The sequence below is a fragment of the Gymnoscopelus microlampas genome, assembly GCF_963454915.1.
Source record: "Gymnoscopelus microlampas genome assembly, chromosome: 24".
Classification (NCBI taxonomy): domain Eukaryota; kingdom Metazoa; phylum Chordata; class Actinopteri; order Myctophiformes; family Myctophidae; genus Gymnoscopelus; species Gymnoscopelus microlampas.
Window position 1 is genome coordinate 9270061 of NC_139961.1, and position 19814 is coordinate 9289874.

At 40.0% G+C, this 19814-nt stretch overlaps 2 protein-coding genes across 6 annotated transcripts in view; both read left to right on the forward strand.

Moving 5' to 3' along the window:
• Positions 1 to 5934: 5934 nt before the first annotated feature.
• Positions 5935 to 16216, forward strand: LOC311040350 (uncharacterized protein). Of its 4 annotated transcripts, none has more exons than XM_084050590.1 (8): positions 5935 to 5980; positions 8766 to 8825; positions 9109 to 9268; positions 12783 to 12947; positions 13199 to 13375; positions 15034 to 15173; positions 15344 to 15450; positions 15555 to 16216. In XM_084050590.1, the coding sequence occupies exons 3-8, from the start codon at positions 9109 to 9111 to the stop codon at positions 15685 to 15687; spliced, it is 882 nt and encodes a 293-aa protein (XP_083906716.1). In that variant the 5' UTR covers positions 5935 to 5980; positions 8766 to 8825; the 3' UTR covers positions 15688 to 16216. The 4 variants fall into 4 exon arrangements, with proteins under 4 accessions (XP_083906716.1, XP_083906717.1, XP_083906715.1 ...); XM_084050591.1 differs by having other exon boundaries at positions 5967 to 5984; XM_084050589.1 differs by lacking the exon at positions 5935 to 5980 and having other exon boundaries at positions 8699 to 8825.
• Positions 16217 to 17135: 919 nt separating this feature from the next.
• Positions 17136 to 19814, forward strand: part of LOC311040333 (NACHT, LRR and PYD domains-containing protein 3-like) — a 43971-nt gene continuing 41292 nt past the window's right edge. The window contains exon 1 of one of the 2 annotated variants that reach the window (XM_084050546.1): positions 17136 to 17407. In XM_084050546.1, coding sequence (XP_083906672.1) covers positions 17335 to 17407 — 73 coding nt within the window. In that variant the 5' untranslated portion in view covers positions 17136 to 17334. The remainder of the gene's footprint in view (positions 17408 to 19814) is intronic. The other variant, XM_084050547.1, reaches the window with a different exon arrangement.

Consider the following 19814-nt stretch of genomic DNA (forward strand, 5'->3'; position numbering starts at 1 on the left):
TAGACATGAAGGCGCCCCAGTTCTGGAAGGAGGGGTCTGGAAGTATCTGTGAACCTCTGAGGAAAGGATATATGACGTAGAGAGATTGAAGAGAGATTCAGAATCAGGACTTGGGAGCTGCTTATGATGCTGCTTGCTTATTTGTGTAACCTGCGTGATAATTAAGTCATCTTTGATATAACCTACACTGCGGACTCATGAGAGTCCAGGGCCACTGGACCGCCATCATGTTTATACACAATATTTTGATCCATGTGCACAACATAAACGGATGTTTGAATATGCTCTGTTTTACATTGAGCACAATACTGCATAAGGACTGAATTAAAATCTATAATATATTTTAAAAAGTGTACAATAGTCTACTACAGCTTTCAGTCAAATGTCATGTATTCACACAGTATTAACAAACTTTCCATATTGCATTGCTTTGTTCTTTCGTACAGCTGTAGTTTTGTGTTTTTCTCCTTTCCTGTTTTCTGTGTCTCTCCCCCAGATAACCCCCCTGCCCCCCCTCACAGCATTCTCAAAGTTCCGCTGCTAACAAAAAAAACTGCGAACATCCTCGTGTGTGTGTGTGTGTGTGTGTGTGTGTGTGTGTGTGTGTGTGTGTGTGTGTGCGCTTTTCTGTATTGTACATTGCAACTGCCAAATGAGTAAGTAAGTATTATGTGGTGTTGCGTGGTGTTGCTCGATTTGTGTTCATGTGACAAACCGAGCACAGTTATTTAATAATACATCACGCTGGTGTGTGTGTGTGTGTGTGTGTGTGTGTGTGTGTGTGTGTGTGTGTGTGTGTGTGTGTGTGTGTGTGTGTGTGTGTGTGTGTGTGTGTGTGTGTGTGTGTGTGTGTGTGTGTGTGTGTGTGTATTCCGTTTTGAATTGTTCTCAGGAGGATTTTTCTGTTTCAAAGTCGAAAAAGAGGGTATTGCACAAAAACAAGACATACATTGTTTTTCCTGCAGCAGTACAATATTATTTAGAATGAATTCAGGATTCTCAGCAGCATAAAAGCAAACAAGTGTATATTGGTTAGTTCAGTATATATAGTAGATGTGTAAAAGTCTTTTTTTTCTTCTTTTTTTTTTGCTGCACAACTAGTGGCTGTACTTGCAGGACAGCTCTAAAACGATGAGAAGGCCACTCAGGGCGGATTCAGACTATGGTTTCGGGTGCGCACTCCAGACCGCTCCCTTTCCGAGTGCGCTTGGCTGGCCAGCATTCACACTGGCCAAGTCTCTAACGCGCCCGAATACGCTTGCATATATACCCCCGATCCTATAGGTGGCGGCACGCACATAGTGCTTCGCCAGTGGACACAGACGTCATCAACTATGCGACAATGTTTGTGCTGGTCGCGCATAAATATAGGGTTGCCGCTGGGGAGAGAGTCAGGAGCGCACTGAGCGCACAGCGACGCGAGCGCACAGAAGTCAAGGCACAGACTGCTGTGTTGTTGGCGCGCGTGTTGTTGACAGACAACGGATGCACGCTTATGAGAAACAACACAAATAAAACCTGGTGAAACACTTGTGTGCATTTGCGCAAGATGAGGATACAGGAAACATTCAGTCTAAATGTCCAGTTTACTAACCTTCACAACAACTACTACTTTTGTATTTGAAACCTTACATTTCTCTAAATATATTATAAACTTTCACGACAGCTTAAGTACAAAAATATATAATTTATGAAAAGGCAACTAGCCTATACAGTGAAGTCGGACTGAATGACTGAAACCTTGTAATGTGAATTGTACTTCCATGTACTGTTTCTCATGTCTTACTAAATAAAGTAACGTCTTTTCTTTTTTTACTCTCTTTGTGTGGGGATTATCTGGCACATGTATGTATCTGTTATGAAAGAGAAATTGCATCATGAGTGAAACGGCTATAGTCCATGGGAAACCATAAACCTACGTAGGCCTACATCTAAATGAGTTATATTTACTTACAAATTTCAAATTACAAAGCCTTATAAGCTATGTATTTCTGGGATGCATAGTAGCTGAAACTCCACAAGATATCCACAAGATATACTATTATATATATATATATATATATATATATATATATTGTTGCTGTCATTATATGGCCATGACACGGCCTCTCTTTCTATCTCGCGCTCTCATTCTATTTCTGTATGTAATGTTTTATATAAATAAATAAATACGTTTTATATATAAATATTGCGGGTTTTAGCGCATCATCCCGCGGGTTCATTTGGTCATTTAATGATAAAATTAACCCGCGGGATGATGCGGTAAATCTTTCATCATCCCGCGGGTTCATTTTATAATTTAATGATGAAATTAACCCGCCGGATCCGGCCATGGTTGAACCCCTGTGGATTGATCTGCGACGTGTTTTTGTTGACTGTTTTTGTCGAGTTTATATACCGTCACCTATTACAAATAGCGGGCCACTTCCGTCAAACAGTACGCTTGCTTTCACACTGCAGCGTACCGTCTCCGAGGACACATGATTCGGATCCGAGACTGCCTCCGGAGGTGGTTTCGGGAACGGAACGGGGATCCGTTTCGGGGAACGATACGCAACGTTCACACTACCACAACATCAGCCAAGTGGCCCAGGGTGCGCACCCGGGGCCGTAGTGTGAAACCGCTATCAGAGTTGTTGCTCTGTGTCTGGGGACGCTGTGTCTAAATGTCATTTCATGTTTTATTAGATACAAATTACCATGGTGTAGGCTATACACCTATGAGTGTAATTTGAAGGATTAGTGTTTGTGTGAGTGTTGATAAAATGTGAAGCTGTGTCTCAAGCACACTGTGTACAGACCAGTATTTATCTAGCTCATGACTCTGATAAACTGACATTCATGCTTCACAACAGCAGTGTGTTGAGAGAGGATGACAACACAACACAACACAACAGCCTCTCAGTTTATCCATTTCTCTCTTTTATCTCAAAGTGTAAACAGGTGGAGGTGCTGCTCTCAGCTCAGTGCACAAATCAAAGCAAAGGTCACATCAGGACACGTTATGTAGAATAAAATAGCCTAATGTATGTTCAGTATTTCAAAATCAGTTTGAGAATCATTCATAGCCTGTATTGTATTTTCACATATTCTTCACGGTTCTAAACAAGTGTTTTGTTTTTCCTTAGGCCTGTATTTACAGTCAGTGTCAGATGGGGCCAGTGACCAGGGGACCTTTACTACCTACCAGGGGCCCATTGTTAATGTACTGTGAGTACAACATCTGACCACTAGGGTTCCCATGTCACTGGCAACACATTCTCACTTGGAACTCATGAAATATGGCAGCTTGGTCACATGACCAGGCATCACCAATGCCCTCAAGTAACTGGTGTATTTTGATGCTTTGATGCTGGCCCAGCGGTGACGCAATCCACTTCTATAGAAATTCCACATCATCATCTACACACCCTTAGTACGATATACAAACAACCACAGCATTACATTTAGACACCCATGGTAGAATAATATAATTATGTTGAGTAAATTAATTCAGCATTTTTATTAGTAGCCTAGTAGTTGTAGCAAGGTTTACTTGTTACACAGATGTGTTGCTTTGTGTGTTCCTCCCTGCAGGGCGTGCCGTGTAGGCATGCCTGAGTAACAGAATGCCTATGAGATCATATTACATCCACTGACCTAAGTTGAACTAAACAGCACTGAATGCAACATTTTGATTGGCTGAAGACAGTTCCTCTGTTCATTGGGCTGAACTGCATGAGGAAATGGGCAGTTTTCCCAAATAGACTGACACAGGCAGGAGTGGCTAATATAGCATCTCGGGTTGGAGCACTGCTTTCGTTCAAGTAAAGATGTAGAGAGAGTAACAGTGGTTTCGGAAAGTGACCTTGAGTTTGAACTGAGTTTGCATTTGATGAGTTGGGAGTGAGAATATGTTATGCCTTGAATAGTGCCAACTAACAAATAATCACACAATTCAAGCTCTTTCAGTCCTTTCAGAAAATGGGAACTATACTATTGTTTATGTAGATTTGTCTGTGGCACTTGATATAAAGCATTCAAATGGTGCAGATCAGATGTGTGTATATACTGAATGTGTGCAAGCATTCAATAATTATATGTGTGCATGCATGTGTGCGTACACAGTCACACACACAGACACACTGTATGTGTGTGTATTTACAAGGTCTCTGCTTGACACACCCTGCTCAATCTGATTGCCATGGTGATCCTTTTAAATGATTGGTTTATCTAATTTAGCAGCAGATTTATAGAACACTTCACGACACAAAAATTAAATGCTGTCAGATTAACAAAAGAAAAAGTACTGTAAATGCTGCTGTCACATTACAAGCTACATAACATCAGCCAGTGTTGTTTCAGTTACGTAAAGAAGGCGATGATGACTATGAGCAGTATGTGCTTGATGTGTCAGGGGTTAATTCTAAGAGGCCACATTTAAGCTCAGAGACGAGCATCCTGTTTCCATCTAGCAGAAGCAGCCCAGTGTCACCTCTTGATCAGGAAATGAAAACCACAATGACCTACATAAACGCTCTGTATAACTTTAGACTTTAGACACTGTGTTCCAGATGGTTGCAAACGTCTAAACTAAAATAAACCAAGACAAAAAGTTGTTGTTTATTAAATACTTTATTAACTTCACACATGGGTAGTGTGCAGTGGTGAATTTCCATCATGACACTTATCATACCCTCTATGATGATGAGTGTATGATCGTGGGATGGTTTGATCAGTATAGCTTAGCGTATTCAACTAGATTAGGCAGGGGGCCACAACTGTAAAATAATTTGGAGTTGGGGGCCACACGAAATTTTTCGGGTCTAATTCGGGTCTAATTCGGTTCTATTTGACCAATATAAATCAACCTTTTTTCGGGTCTAATTCGGTCTAATTCGGTTCTATTTAAGGTTCTAAGTTAAGTTCCAATGAAAGATGGCCTTTCAAGAACTAATGAAGGATAAATAATTTGTACTGTTTTAACTTTGATAACATAAAAACGAACATATATTTACATAAATAATAAATCAGGGGCCACAAGGAAGCTCCTCGCGGGCCGCACGTGGCCCGCGGGCCGCCAGTTGAATATCTATGCCCAAGACGATGATGAGGCACCTTAGCATGTTAATTCATTGGAAAGATGAGGTGTTATAGTGACTCACCTTTAACATTTATATAGGCTACTATATAATTATTATATAAGTTAGGTGGCATATTCCTACTTATTATTATCCTACAATTTAGCATCTGCAAATAAACAAGACTAAAAAGTGGTGCAATTACTTCTGACTAAACTTTTGGTGATGCCTCATCTATTCATTGGAAAATCGACCAGAAGAGAAAGGGGGGAAATAATAACTGTGTGAAAGGCAGCCGTGGAGGAGGGAGGGAGGTGTGTTTGAACGGGGAGGCCAGGGTCAGCAGACTACAGCGCGGGCAGCGTTACCAGGCTCTGGGGGACTGGGAGATCAAACCTGTTAAAAAAAACGGTTCATCTCATTGGCCCGTTCCAGGGTTCACTCTGACACAGAGCTAGACTGTTTGTATCCTGTGATCCTTTATCAACTCCTCCCACACCTCTCTGGAGATATTGTTCTGCAGCTTTACCTCCAGTTTGTCCCTGTAGGAGTCATTAGCCTCCACCAGGGCCTTTTTCAGTGACATTGACCTCCTGTGTACAGTGTGTAGTGTGTGTGTGTGTGACCATTTTATTGTTCAAAAGCAACAAGGCATTGTCTTTCCTTTTACACACAAAAATATCAGTCCGAATTAATTCATAAAAGTGTATATTTAGGTCAGTTCAGTATAATTCCTTGATGTGAAAAAGTCAAACGTCAGTCTTGTATTTTTGTCTCTCTCCCTGCACACATAGTAGTAGATTTACTGTCAGTTGCAGGACGGTGCTCTAAAACAGTGAGAAACGGTGAGTCGTTGCTTTGTGTCTGAGGATGTTGTGTCTAAATGCTGCTGGTTGTGATCATAGGCCTGGCCGTGCACTGTGAGTATTCAATGTCACTAAACTAACACATCACTCACTCTGGGATTTTGCTGCCTGACACTTTCTAGCTGTAGCAACTACAAAGGTCACCACAGCATTAACACAAACATTGACATCTCTTTTTAATTTCATTATATCTGTAGTTGAGTCTTTTTGTGTGTTATTGCTTTGCATCTGCAAAGTGTAACGATGAAAGTAGTGTTAAAACTGTATGCTCATGTTTTCACATTGGTTATAATAGTCAGTAAGGTATTACAGGTACAAGTATTTTACATACAAGTATTTGGGTATCTGTCTAGACAGCACTCTGTCCTCTCACCATATTGACAGGTTGAGGTTACAGTAAGAACATTGGATTTATTTACAGAATGCACTCAACTTTCAGCTCATCTGCTAAGATAACTCTTGTGCAAATGACCATCCTGTTTGATTACAGGGATGTCATTTACAGATCGGCATGCAAGGGCTCACTGCAGAAACGTGATGTTGTTAAATATGCTCCTTTTAGAACACACCACTGATCTATATTCCTCTGTAAACTCGTCATCTTGGACACATTCATTGCTTCATGTTCATACAAGACTCTTCTCAGTTTGCCCCACTTTAATGTATGTCATGTGTTGCATACGTCATCTGCTGTGTACGACACAAAAACATTCTTCATTCAGTGAGTCATCCTGCTGCAGCCAGAGACTGGAGCGACCCGCAAAAACCTTTACAACTGGACAGAAATAGCTTTAAAAGACCTCCTCTCTGAGAAATGTTGCTGTCCCTCAGACAGTTAGCCCTGCTTGTTTTTATTTGTGCTTTGAAAAACAATGCAAATGCTGTTAGATAAAGACAGAAAGAAAGAAAGAAAGAAAGAAAGAAAGAAAGAAAGAAATGCTGCCATATCACAAGCTACATCATCAATCATCCAGTATTGTTTCAATAATAATGTAGATGGTAATATTTTATGAGCAGTACTGAATGTGCTTAATGTGTTAAGACGGACATATTGTTCATCTTTACAGCTGTAGTTTTTTGTTTTTGTTTCTTGTTTCCTGTTCTCGCCTGTCTCTCTCCCCCCCACACACACACACACATACTCTGTGTGTGTGTGTGTGTGTGTGTGTGTGTGTGTGTGTGTGTGTGTGTGTGTGTGTGTGTGTGTGTGTGTGTGTGTGTGTGTGGTTTTACCAAGAAACAAGGGTACTTGTTTGCAAGTATGTTTAACAAAGCACAGCAGCAGATTCTCAGTATTTCAGTCTTGTGTGGGTGTAAGAGCTTTGAGGTCATGGATAAAACCTCTATCTCGTGCATGTCACGCTCAACAGTGTGAGCTTGCTACTAACAGTCATAGACTGTAAGCTAACAGTACATTCTGTGGATGGGCGTTTCAAATTGTGTAGGGCTCATCTGTTAATCATTATGTAGTGAAACATTGACTGGCTAGCAAGACGAATCATTATCATCTGCACAGCCCTGGCCTCTATTGTAGCCTCAATATTTCGGTGGTGTTTCCTCCTAAAATGTTTGTCCCCCTCCACCACCGAAAACAAATCTATAAATGCACAAAATGTGTCTCTGTGTGTCTGTGAGCGTGTCCCCCACACAACTCGAGAACTGTCCAACCGATCGAACTCGACTTGTGTATCGCCAAGGACTGTAGTGTTGAGTGGGTCAGGTTAGCGGTTGTCTAGAACCATGAATCCACAATTCTGTGTCTGTGTGTGTGTTGTCTGTGTGTCTGTCTGTCTGTGTGTAAAACAAAAGAGAACATTAGGCGCATTTTGGGTTCCAGTTGCAAATTACTTTATTGCACCTGAGTACTGTGACATTCCTCAGACTCAGTGTGTCCCAAGTTATGCCCATACATGGCCTTCAACAGGTGAAATGTTGTGCCAGCTGTACCACTTTCTGTTTTTTAAAGTAAAAAAAAACAAAGGCTGTTGGTACATTTTTTTTTTTTTTTAACTGTTACTCTTTGTCCAGCACCAGCGATGAACTGGATGTGCACAACCCACTTCTTTTTAAAAATCTTTCTAAGATTTATTTTGGGACTTTTATACCTTTATTTATAGGACAGTAGACTGACTGAAATGGGGAGAGAGATGGGGAATGACATGCAGCAAAGGTCATCAGGATCGGGATTCAACATTGGAACCCGCGACACGCTGTCAGCCTGGCACTGCAGCCTAGGATGCTGTGCCGCGGCCCAGGCCCGCAACTCACTTCTGAACTAGTTAACTCACTCTGTTGACTGCATTGAGACAAAAGGTTTTATTGACCATATAAACTACTCATGATGTTCACTGTTAATATTTGTAACATCAATTAACATCATGCATTGCCAGTTATCATTATACCACAGTGTCACCTCTATCATGAATACAACTAAATATAACTTATACTTTTTTCTTTTATCTCTTTGAGAATGACTATTGGTCAAATGTTTGAGGGTTCATCTATAGCAGTTGAGTTTTCCCTCCCAGCATTTCACATCTGAAAACCACAACTCGCTTGTCACGTCATCACCACGTTTACCCATACGTTCTGTGGTTAAGGGTCTATTGGTTGTTCTGCACTGTGTGTGTGTGTGTGTGTGTGTGTGTGTGTGTGTGTGTGTGTGTGTGTGTGTGTGTGTGTGTGTGTGTGTGTGTGTGTGTGTGTGTGTGTGTGTGTGTGTGTGTGTGTGTGTGTGTGTGTGTGTGTGTGTGTGTGTGTGTGTGTGTGTGCGTGCGTGCGTGCGTGCGCGTGCACCTGCATATAAGTATGTCTAAAACTACTTGCTTTGGTTTGACAGTGTCAGAGACCTTTCTGCAACAGTGAAGCCCAATGTAGGACAACACAGATATCGGACAAAGTGAGTAAATTCACATTTAAAAATAATATGTTTAATATTATTTAGGAATACAGTGAATTATATTTTTGATCACTGAATGCATAATATTGATATGCACACTATTAACATATGATTTTACTAACCACTTAAATACTATACTTACATAACCAATATACAAGCTCACAACATTCTGCAATATGATGTGAGCTTGTAGATCTGCTATTTTCACCAAATGTTTGCTTATGGTTAAGCCTCCTCTCATGGTTAATTAACTTGAGTCACTTTGTTTGTGTGGTTCATTAAGATGTCTACAGATACTTCTGACAAGCCAGGCACATCAACACGTGTGAGGTCTGGTGGAGGAGTCAGGAGGGAGAAGCAGGAGGAGAGAGGAGAGGAGGAGAACGTGGAGAATGAAGGAGCAGACAGTCTGAGAGACCACGGCTCGGGCTCACAGGATCAAGGTACACAGTAACACTCTTACAATGTTTCTCTCTCTTCTCACATCAATGCTACAGCAGCTTGTCACATGGCAATCTCCTCTCATTTCGTGATGTGACATTTATTTATAATCATTTTAAGTTATTTGTGGGGCTTTTTTGAGCCTGCAGTCAGAGAACAAAATTATCACCCACCAACAGCCATGTCATCATGACATGTACATGTATGTCCTCTTTGTTGTAAAAAAAAAAAAGAAATAGGAAAGAACCTCCTGATTTTTCCAACTTTGCATACAAGACATTTTTCCTTTAAAAAAAAAAAGCGATGCAGACGACAAGTATGTTCTTGTGTTTTGCGTTGCCACCTTCAATAGGAAGAAATAAGGGACCACAGGCCCACAAGTACTGTATACCAAGTCAAGCAGAAGTGTAAATAACTTTATATGTTAGTTAGAAATATGATAATAATTTATAGACAAAATTTAGACAAAAGTATTATAAATGTAACTGTGTTGTTTTACATTCTTTTGCCTAAAAAAAATTCAATCAATCAATCAATAGATACTGTAAGCCCTAAGATTGTTGACAGTTAACCCATTAAAAACTTATTCTTCTTTTGTAACTGAACAGACATTTCTATGACAAATACATGCCATTCAGCTGTATGACAAACTGGAAGGCTTAATATAAAAATAAAAAAATAAATAAAGAATCTGAAGATGGATGGACTGAGGCTTAGTTTAGCCTATTAAGACCTGAGGCCAATTCTACAAATGCCTTTAAAATCAGTAGTTCTCAAACTTTTTCGTGCCAATGACCCCCAAATTGATATATATTTGGCCGCAGACCACCATCTAAAAATGTTTTTGCCAGGGACCCCCAGAAGAGAAGATTTGTGTGTTTTTTTAAAAATGCAGATGTACAAGCTGGCAGTGCGGCACCAAGTGATGCACAGTGAGCTTTCCGGTGATACGCTTATCATTCCTTTAACGCTATAAGTTAAAGGAATTGAGCTATGCCACTCTGTGTAGTCTGCTCTTTGCTGCTCGGTCAATACACACAATTCTACAAACATTTTGGAATCTGAGAAACATATACTTTTAAATACAAATATTGTTGTCTATTTTAAATGTACATCATACAATCCACTACAATTATTACAAAACTTATGATTTCCTAATCATTGTTATGATTACTATGGTTAGAATATAACAGATCTGTGTAATTGTGGTGCTCTTATCAGTACAAGATACAAAACATTATCCAATACAAATTTAAAATGTACTAAATTATAGCTAAAGAATATGCGTCCCAATTTTATATGTGTGGTGGCCTGGTGGGAGTCCCTGCTTATTTTTTAGTTATTTTTTTAGCGGCTCTAGCCGCTCTATACCTGACTTTGTCCGTGTGCGTCAACGTAAACAGTAAACTCACATGGAACGCTAACACCAATGCCAGATCTGCAAAGGCTCAACAACGCCTGTACTTCCCAAGGAAACTTAGAAGTTTTAAAGTGGATAAAACCCTGCAAATACTGTTCTGTATAAGACCTGCATCCAGAGTTTACTGACCTTCTGTATTCAGTGCTGGGGGGAGCACTAAGTTTGCAGAATAAGAACAAATTAGACAGGGTGGTTAAATTAGGAGGTAAGATAACTGGTGAGGTAATGTGCAGTATCTCATACATGTCAGATCTGTATACCAAGAGACTAGCACAAAAGATCAAAGCTGATCAGTTGCACCCACTATGGTCTGAGTATAAACTCTTACCCTCAGGGCGGAGGTACGGCATGCCTCTGGCAAAAACTAAGCGAAGCATTACGTCCTTTGTTCCACGCAGCATTCAGCTGCTAAACAAAGACAAGTCTTTATTTTAAGATTGTTTTGCAGTACAGTGCCTGACGATCATGCAGTGTTTTGCTTTTTATGATGTATGTATTACCATGCTCATGTCATGTTTTTAGTCTGTGTAGTATTTATGTGTGCTCTCTGTGTGTAAAGCAAATTCCCGTAAGGGCAATAAAGGTTTCATTCATTCATTGTGATTGGTCAAGTGCGTCAACAAAGTGATTGGTCAAGCTTCATGTGACACGTGGCTATAAACACATTATTAACACATATCGATGACAAAATGTATCAAAGGCACTGCTACCTTCACACAGGGTGTGATTTTTTTTTTTTAAAGCCGTGCATGCAACTTGATAAGAGGCTTTCAAAGCTAGATTTAGCTGACTGTCTCATCATGTCTGTTGACTGTTGCTTGCGTTGAGACTACCTCAGTAGCTAGAAGTATTACACAGATATTTGAGACTATAGCTCTAGAACAGGGGTCTTCAACAGGGGGTCCTCAGTTACTACATGGGGTCTGCCAAATCTTTGTGTGATATGTTTCTTTTTTTTACCGTATCCACTTGAAACCTAGCATCCCTTTTCTGAGGAGAACTTTAGCCAAAAATAGCAGATCTACAAGCTCACAACGGGCAAAGAGGTATAGGTGTAGAGGGAAAAAAGAGCAGACCAACTAAGTAAACAAAAGAAGTTGACTCTGAAACACAATTTTATACAATATGGGGGTCCCTGCTTCATCTCTCTCTCAGCTAGGGGGTCCTTGGGCAGAAAACGTTGAAGACCCCTGCTCTAGAAGTATTACACAGATATTTGAGACTATAGCTCTTGAAGTATTACACAGATGTTTGAGACTAGCTTAGCTCTACAAGTATTACACAGGTTGTTTTTATTTTAAGTGACAGTGGGTTGTCTCCAAGTGATGGCGCAGTGCTGTCAAACTTCATAGATTACATTAGTTTGAAAGCAAGTATTATTTTATTGTTATAATAATATGCTGGATTCGTGTTAAAGTGTATTGAAAATGTAATTAAAAAATGGTCCTGTCACACAAGAAATTGGCAGCTCCACTATAGTAACTCTGAAGACCCCCTATAGGTGTCCTGGACCCCCTGTTGAAGACCCCTAGGGTCTAGATAATAGAGTTTTAAACATTTCAAAAGTAATGTAGGTTACAAAAAAGCATTTTAATGTTTGAGGTTGGTTGATTTTAACTTCATAGCAGCTGGCAGGGTTTGCGTATGGAATTGCAGTTTTCTAAGTCACTAAATGATATAGTATTCTGATAGGATGCTGTCATTTGCCAGGGTAGATTTTTCAAGCAAAAAGTTAAGTTGCTCTCTGGGTACAGTGTAGAGAGACAGGAAACAGAGAGAGAGTAGGGGAGTGACATGCAGGAAACGATCCGGCCGGCCGGGAATCGAACCAGGGACTCGCTGTCAGACATTAGAGCCCATGTGATATGCGACCTAACTATATACCCATGAGGAGAATGTCACAATTGCGTATTGGGAAGACACGTTCAACTACATTATTGTACACCAGACATATGAATGTTTCTGCAGGAAGATGAAGGGGTTCTGAGTCTATTGCATCAAATCACATAATTATATAATATTCACTGTGTTCTTTTAAATTAAATATTGAAACTGATCATATTAAAGTTGAGCTCTATTGTACTATTATCCTCCAGTTGTCCAGAGAGAACTCATCCTCCAGAGAGAACTCACCATCCAGAGAGACCTCAACCTCCAGAGAGAACTCACCATCCAGATGAACATCGTCAGAGCGTGTGCAGTGATTCTCACGTTGATGTTTGCTATATTCACAGTGAGAACAGTAGACAGAGCCATGGACTGTGAGTATCAGATGGTCAAAGGTCAAATTCATAAACTAACAACAATAAAATGACACTTGTGTCTCACACAAGAACCCTTCCATACTCACTATTGATAGTATGTGGTTCACTAGAACTTTATACATGTTGAAACCTATTCACATAAAAACACACCTGATCAGGAGCATTGAGGGTTTTTTTCTACACAGATGCATGACCTCAGCATGAACAGTAAAAACTAATATCATCTCCTTTTGGTCATTCATTTGCAGGTAATCCAGCCAACTCCGAGTTACTATCCAACCTGACCCTCGAGAGGAACCAGTTCCAGACCAGATATGACAACGTCACCCTCAAAAGGAACCAGCTCCAGACCAGACATGACAAACAGAACCTGAAAATACAGCAATTAGAACGTGAATTACAACAGTTTAAAAGAGGGACAGCAGGTGAGAGAGGTTACACATCTTTTTTGAAGGAATATTCATTTGTGTATTATTATTATTATTATTATTGTTGTTATTATTATCCAGTGTGTTTGTTAAATGTAGGGTAAGTGATTTTTGTTGTTAAAAGGTTAAAACGTTATATTCTGATAGTAATCATTGTTATAGAGTGTTTGTTCAGTGACAGGTCTCCTTGTCTCTCCAGCTCTTTAAAACATTCACTGCCAGGGGCTTTCTAATGCTGGCCGGTAGCTTCTGCCAGCATTTTTAAGCATTCTGACTAATTTTTCAAGAACCACAGAATATACCTGATCTTAGCTAATCACAGAGGAAATCACTGTGCTTCCGTGAAAAATAAAATGTCATCGTGACCTCCCGTTCTCTTGTTATACCCAGTTCAAAATTTGTTTCGCCAAAAATACAAAAAAAAGTAATAAGTTAACCAGGAAGTGAATGGTGCAGTAAATCTTTGGATCACGTTATCTTGGGTTCTGGAAGTTTTTCTCCTCTCTCCTTTTTTATTTTTTTTATTTTTTAATTCACGGATATAACCGTGAATGGCAGGTAATGTAACAGAAAATACATTTTCAGGTGGGTTGCAAATGTTCAGTCAATCAGGAGAGAGTAGGCATGTATCTGCTTAAATATAATAGTGTTACAGTTCCTATTTTGTCTGCTCATTTCTTTGTGTCATTCCACTTGTTTATCCTGTATCCTGTGTGAGTTCTCTCTCCTAATTGGATACAATTGGTATCCTGACCTAAAAATCTGTTTTCTATTTACCAAAGAGCTGGAGAGACGAGGAGACTCCTGTTACTGAACAAACACTCTATAGTACTATCAGAATATAGAGGCATTTCATACTTATTTTAACAGAAAAATATCACTTATCCAACCTTAGGCAACGCATGGTGAAGGACTCCTGTCATGTCATGTTGAGACACAAGGAGGCAGTGTTTAGCTTTGTGTCATGATTTTGATGAGCAGCAGAAAATATCTGTGGCATTTAGACAGTGGTGGAAAAAGTATTCAATTTCTTTACTTAAGTAAAAGTATCACTACTGCAATGTAGAAATACTTTGTTACAAGTAAAAGTCCGGAATTCAAAATTTACTTGCGTAAAAGTAGAAAAGTATTGGTATCAAAATGTACTTAAAGTACCAAAAGTAAAAGTACTAAAATGTTTGAAAATAGCAGATCTAGATCTGCTATTTTCAAATAGCCTACTGTATGTATAAAATAGGGCTAAAGTGGTTAATGCTTGTTTCATAATATCATAATTCATATCTGAAAAGTAACTAGTAACTAAAGTTTTCAAATAATTGTAGTGGAGTAAAAGTACAACATTTGCCTCTGAGATGTAGTGGAGTAGAAGTAAAAGTATTGGAAATTGGAAATACTCCAGTAAAGTACAAATACCTCAAAATTGTACTTAAGTACAGTACTTAAGTAAATGTACTTAGTTACTTTCCACCACTGCATTTAGAGTTTATTAGATACTAGTTAAACTTACAAATATCTTCTAAAAGAGGTGCAGAAACAACATTTGTACAATATATAAATCATATCGGTTTGCTCCTTGACTCATTATAACTACTCTGTGTTAAATGTATTATCAGTACAGTCAAACTCCATCACTAAAGCTCCTGTTTGATGTTCAGTCAAGTGTTCCAGTGGATGGCAGACGTTTGGATGCAGCTGTTATTACAGATCTACTGAAAAGACAACTTGGGAGGAAAGCAGAGAACAATGTCTGAAGACAGGAGGACGTCTGGTGGTCATCAACAGTGAAGAAGAACAGGTGTGTGTGTTGTTGTTGGGTTGGAACCTGATTTATTCTTAGTTGTGATATCTACAAGCCGTAGATCGTAGAATTCTTAGGCTTACGGTTCAAAATGAGAGAGAGAGAAAGAACGTCAAGACATAAATTAAACTAAATTAATTGTTGTTCAATTATTGACAAATCTTCAGGAATTCATCAGAGGATTGAACCATGAGGGTGAAGAATCATGGATTGGACTGCAAAAGACCAAGGATGACAAATGGACATGGGAGGATGGCGCCCCACTTACAACAGGGTGAGAAATGTTGATGTTTTTCATTGTAATTCTATTAAATCACAGTAGGCTATGTGAGTGACTGAGTTGATGTGGTTAAACACATGATGTTGTTTACTCTGCAGGAACTGGGCCAGTGGACAGCCTGGTGACTACGTTGACTGGAACTGTGCAGTATACCAGCACAGCGAAGGAAAATGGGCTAATAAGTTTTGTTCAGATACATTACATACAACCAAGTGGATCTGTGAAAAGTGATGCACCTCTTAACTTCATTGATGAAACTGCAGCTTACTGTTGCATTCTGTGTTAAATAGTTAAATAGTTGTAATTATAGTGCATATTAGACAAACTCAAAACGTTTTATTGTACAGCAATACAATATGTTGTACCCCTTATTACATTAATACAAACCACCAATTAGTACTTACTGTAGCCTGGTTATTAGTATTTGCTTCATGGAAGCTGTTGATATGTATACCATCAATTTGGAACTGAGGAACACATATATGCCTATATGTCAGAATGCTGTTCATTGATTACATCTCAACACCATTGTGTCCTCCAAGCTCAGAGACCCAGGATTCAACACCACCCTGTGCAACTGAATCCTGGACTTTTTAACAGACAAACCCCATCTCAATCTATGACTGTGTAGATGCCATTTAATAACATTTAACTTTATTCTATTCTATTTTGCAAAGCTATTTGTACTGCTTTTTCTATTCTTCTTTTGGCTTTTTTGTATTATCTTATTATCTCTGCCAGGGTCACCACCTCTAGCAGACATCCTTTCTCCACCATAAAAAAAATAAGGAAGATGTCATGCTTGTATCATTAAAATATAGTAATAGTGTAGCTAAGAGGTAATGCCTGACATTTCTGCATATTGTGCTCTTTGTAAGCTAATTATTTGCTGACATAATTAAGCCACAAGGGCAACACAACATGTAAACAACAAGCAGAAGAGCAGGTGCTGCTCTTGGTGGAAATGACTGGAATACGTAGTCTCAGAGGTGTAGCCTTTGGCACAGTTACCAATTACCACAGTGATAATTCCCATTAATGTAGGTGAAGGGCAGAGGCGTGTCTGAATGGTTTATGCATGTTCAATTCTTATGTGCAAAATATGCGTTAGTTTCAAACATTTCAGTACTTTTACTTTTGGTACATTTTGATACCAATACTTTTGTACTTTTACTCAAGTACATGTTTAATTCCAGACTTTTACTTGTAACAGCTGTACTTCGACATTGCAGTATTGATACTTTTACTTAAGTGTTTTTGTTGCATGTGATCTCTCAAAGAACACCCAAACTGTTCTGGGGTCTGTTTAGTGAGCACTTATTATGTCTTTGTTGCTGTCAGGCGAAGTAGAGGGGTTGTCTCTGTTAACTTCGCGTCACCAGGCTTTCCTCAGTACCTGTGGAAAGCCTGGTTTCTATTCCAAATTAACCAGTGTGATCCGGTCTACAGGCCGCCTACTGTATCCGGTAATTTACACACAAACACGTAACGTATCCGCTCTAGATCCAGAACTGATCCCCGATTCCCAGACCAAGGGGAGGAGGTGCTTCTGCTCTGCTCACTGAAGCAATAAGGTCACATTAGGACACGTGTCGTTACTTCTCACTTTTTAAATGAACATCGTGTTTGTTTTAGTGAGTTTTAACAACACGGTTGTAACTCCCAAATGATTCGTGATTTAACAAATATGTTTTCACTGTTCCAAACAGCGTCATTGTAATAAACTGTAGTTCATTTTTTTTCTTTTTTAAAGAAGAGGCGAGGTCTATCAAGAATTGAGACGGAATAGAACAAATCTCCACTCCGCCATTAACGGGTGTGTGGATGTGTTGTATTGTTGGTAGGCTATGTGTTGATGATTAGTTATAGATCATCATCATGAAGGTTCATCTCCTCAGAGCTTCATGGTTCGTCTGTCTGTTGACAGCAGCTGGACTCATCCTGACATCAGGTAGGAGAAGAAGACACTTTAAAACATTACAGCATGGGCACATAGCCCTGGTCTGGTCCTCTCTCTAACGCTCTGCCAGGCGCTCGGCTTTGCTTTAAAGACAAATAACTCCACTGCCCTGCGAGGGCTCCAACTGTAGTACAAATAAACAAAACTGTTTCGCTACTCACCGAAACAAATGCTTTTTTGTGTTGTTGAAAGTCTATTCTCCAGGGTGGGAAGCCTCTCAGCACCCCACCTTCTCTGTATAATACACTTTTTGGGCAGAAAATAAAGTGTGTCCACCAAATGGAAATGTTATTTATTCCACTGCGCCCTCTACAGATCTAGTCAATGGTAATTAATATTGACCAGATTTGTAGAGGGCGCAGTGGAGTGGATACATGAATTTCCATCTGGCGGACATATTTTATTTCCTGCCCAAAACGTGTATTATACAGAGAAGGTGGGGTGCTGAGAGGCTTCCCACCCTGGAGAATAGACTTTCAACAACACAAAACAGCCTTTGTTTAGGTGGTTTTGTCCCCTGGCAGGGCAGTGGAATTCTTTGTCTATAAGCAAAGCCGAGCGACTGGCAACGCGTTAGAGAGAACTCGCTAACGCTCTGGACCAGGGCTAGGACACACCCTACTACTCACGTCTGTTGTTGCAACTTGCAACCAAACTTTATATTGAATAAGAATGTCTGTGTTGATTTAACTGAGACTGTACATATTATGGAACCCCACTGGCCTGTGGATAGACATGCCGTCTGGTCCTCAGTAAGTAGAAGTAAGCTGTTTAAGTGTCTCCACTGGGCTTTTTCTCGGCTGAAAACGCCTGGCAGGCTTCAGGAGACCGAGATGAAAATGTTTTAGCTCTCAGCAGCAGGTAGCTCCGACGGAACCTCTCCCTCCGCTGTATAGCTCCGAGATGAGGTTCCTCGTTAGTTACTGCCGTCTGTTTTCGAAATGGTCGCACGTCGTCCACTTTACATGTTTCTTACCCCTTTCTGCACATCGTATCCAAAAAGTAAAGCATTTCCGCCACTCTCTCAGATGTTTGAAGTTTTAACGCGCCATAAAAGCCATCCAACGGGTTGAAGAAAGTATTTAATTTGCCTCGGTTTTCATCCGGTTACATGGTTTTTAAGACATTGCGCAAGAGTTGCGCCCGTAGAGATAACATTACTGGTTACCCTACTGGTCAAATGTTGAATTGCATCTTCTAATGCAAAATATTATGGAACCGGATGAAAACCGAGGCAAATTAAATACTTTCTTCAACCCGTTGGATAGCTTTTATGGCGCGTTAAAACTTAAAACATCTGAGAGAGTGGCGGAAATGCTTTACTTTTTGGATACGATGTGCAGAAAGGGGTAAGAAACATGTAAAGTGGACGACGTGCGACCATTTCGAAAACAGACGGCAGTAACTAACGAGGGACCTCATCTCGGAGCTATACAGCGTACAGCGGAGGGAGAGGTTCCGTAGGGGCTAAGCAGCAGGCAGAGGAAAGCAAAGCGCCTTCCGAGCGCAAGGTAAATGCCCAGCCAGTGGTGGAAAAAGGACTCACATTTTTACTTTAGTAAAAGTATCAATTCCACAATGTAGAAATGCAGTATAACAAGTAAAAGTCCCATATTCAAAATGTACTTGAGTATTGTACTTAAGGTATAGGCTACCTATACTCATTAAGTGCAGATCTTGTCCCATTTCAAGTTTTCAAATGTACAAATCTTTTGAAAATAGCAGATCTTGTGAGTTTGTAGATCTGCTAATTTCAAATGGCCAAAATGTAATGGGGCTGAAGTGGTTAGGCCTACTGTATGTTTTGTAATAATAATCAAAATCTACAAAGTAACTAACTAAAGCGGGGGTCTTCAACAGGGGGTCCGGGACCCCTAGGGGTCCTCAGAGCTACTATAGGGGGTCCGCCAAATCTTTGTGTGATAGGATTTCGTTTTTTTACATTAACCACTTGAACCCTAGAATTCCTTTTCTGAGGGGAACATTAGCCGAAAATAGCAGATCTACAAGCTCTCAACGCCTCCCGCTGCCAGCCGTTGAGAGCTTGTAGATCGGCTATTTTTGGCAAAGAGGCTATAGGTGTAGAACAGTGGTTTTCAACCAGTGGTCCGGGGACCACCAGTGGTCCTTGAGGGAGTTCCAGGGGGACCCTTATGGGTCTGTAACTCTGAGAGTGTACAAATGGTACCAAATGGACCCGTTAGGGTCCATTTGGTACTGGTGTAGAGGGAAAAAAATAGCAGACTATGTAAAAAAAAAAACTAATCTGAAACATAATTTTATACAACATAGAGTAGGGGGGTCCTTGCTTCATCTCTCTCTCAGCTAGGGGGTCCTTGGCCTGAAAACGTTGAAGACCCCTGAACTAAAGTTTTCAAATAATTGTAGTGGAGTAAAA

Coding starts and splice junctions, on each gene's coding strand:
- LOC311040350 (XM_084050590.1), top strand. CDS start 9,109: ATGTCTACAGATACTTCTGACAAGCCAGGCACATCAACACGTGTGAGG. Junction 9,269..12,782: donor CTCGGGCTCACAGGATCAAG/GTACACAGTAAC, acceptor ATTATCCTCCAG/TTGTCCAGAGAGAACTCATC. Junction 15,451..15,554: donor GGCGCCCCACTTACAACAGG/GTGAGAAATGTT, acceptor TTTACTCTGCAG/GAACTGGGCCAGTGGACAGC.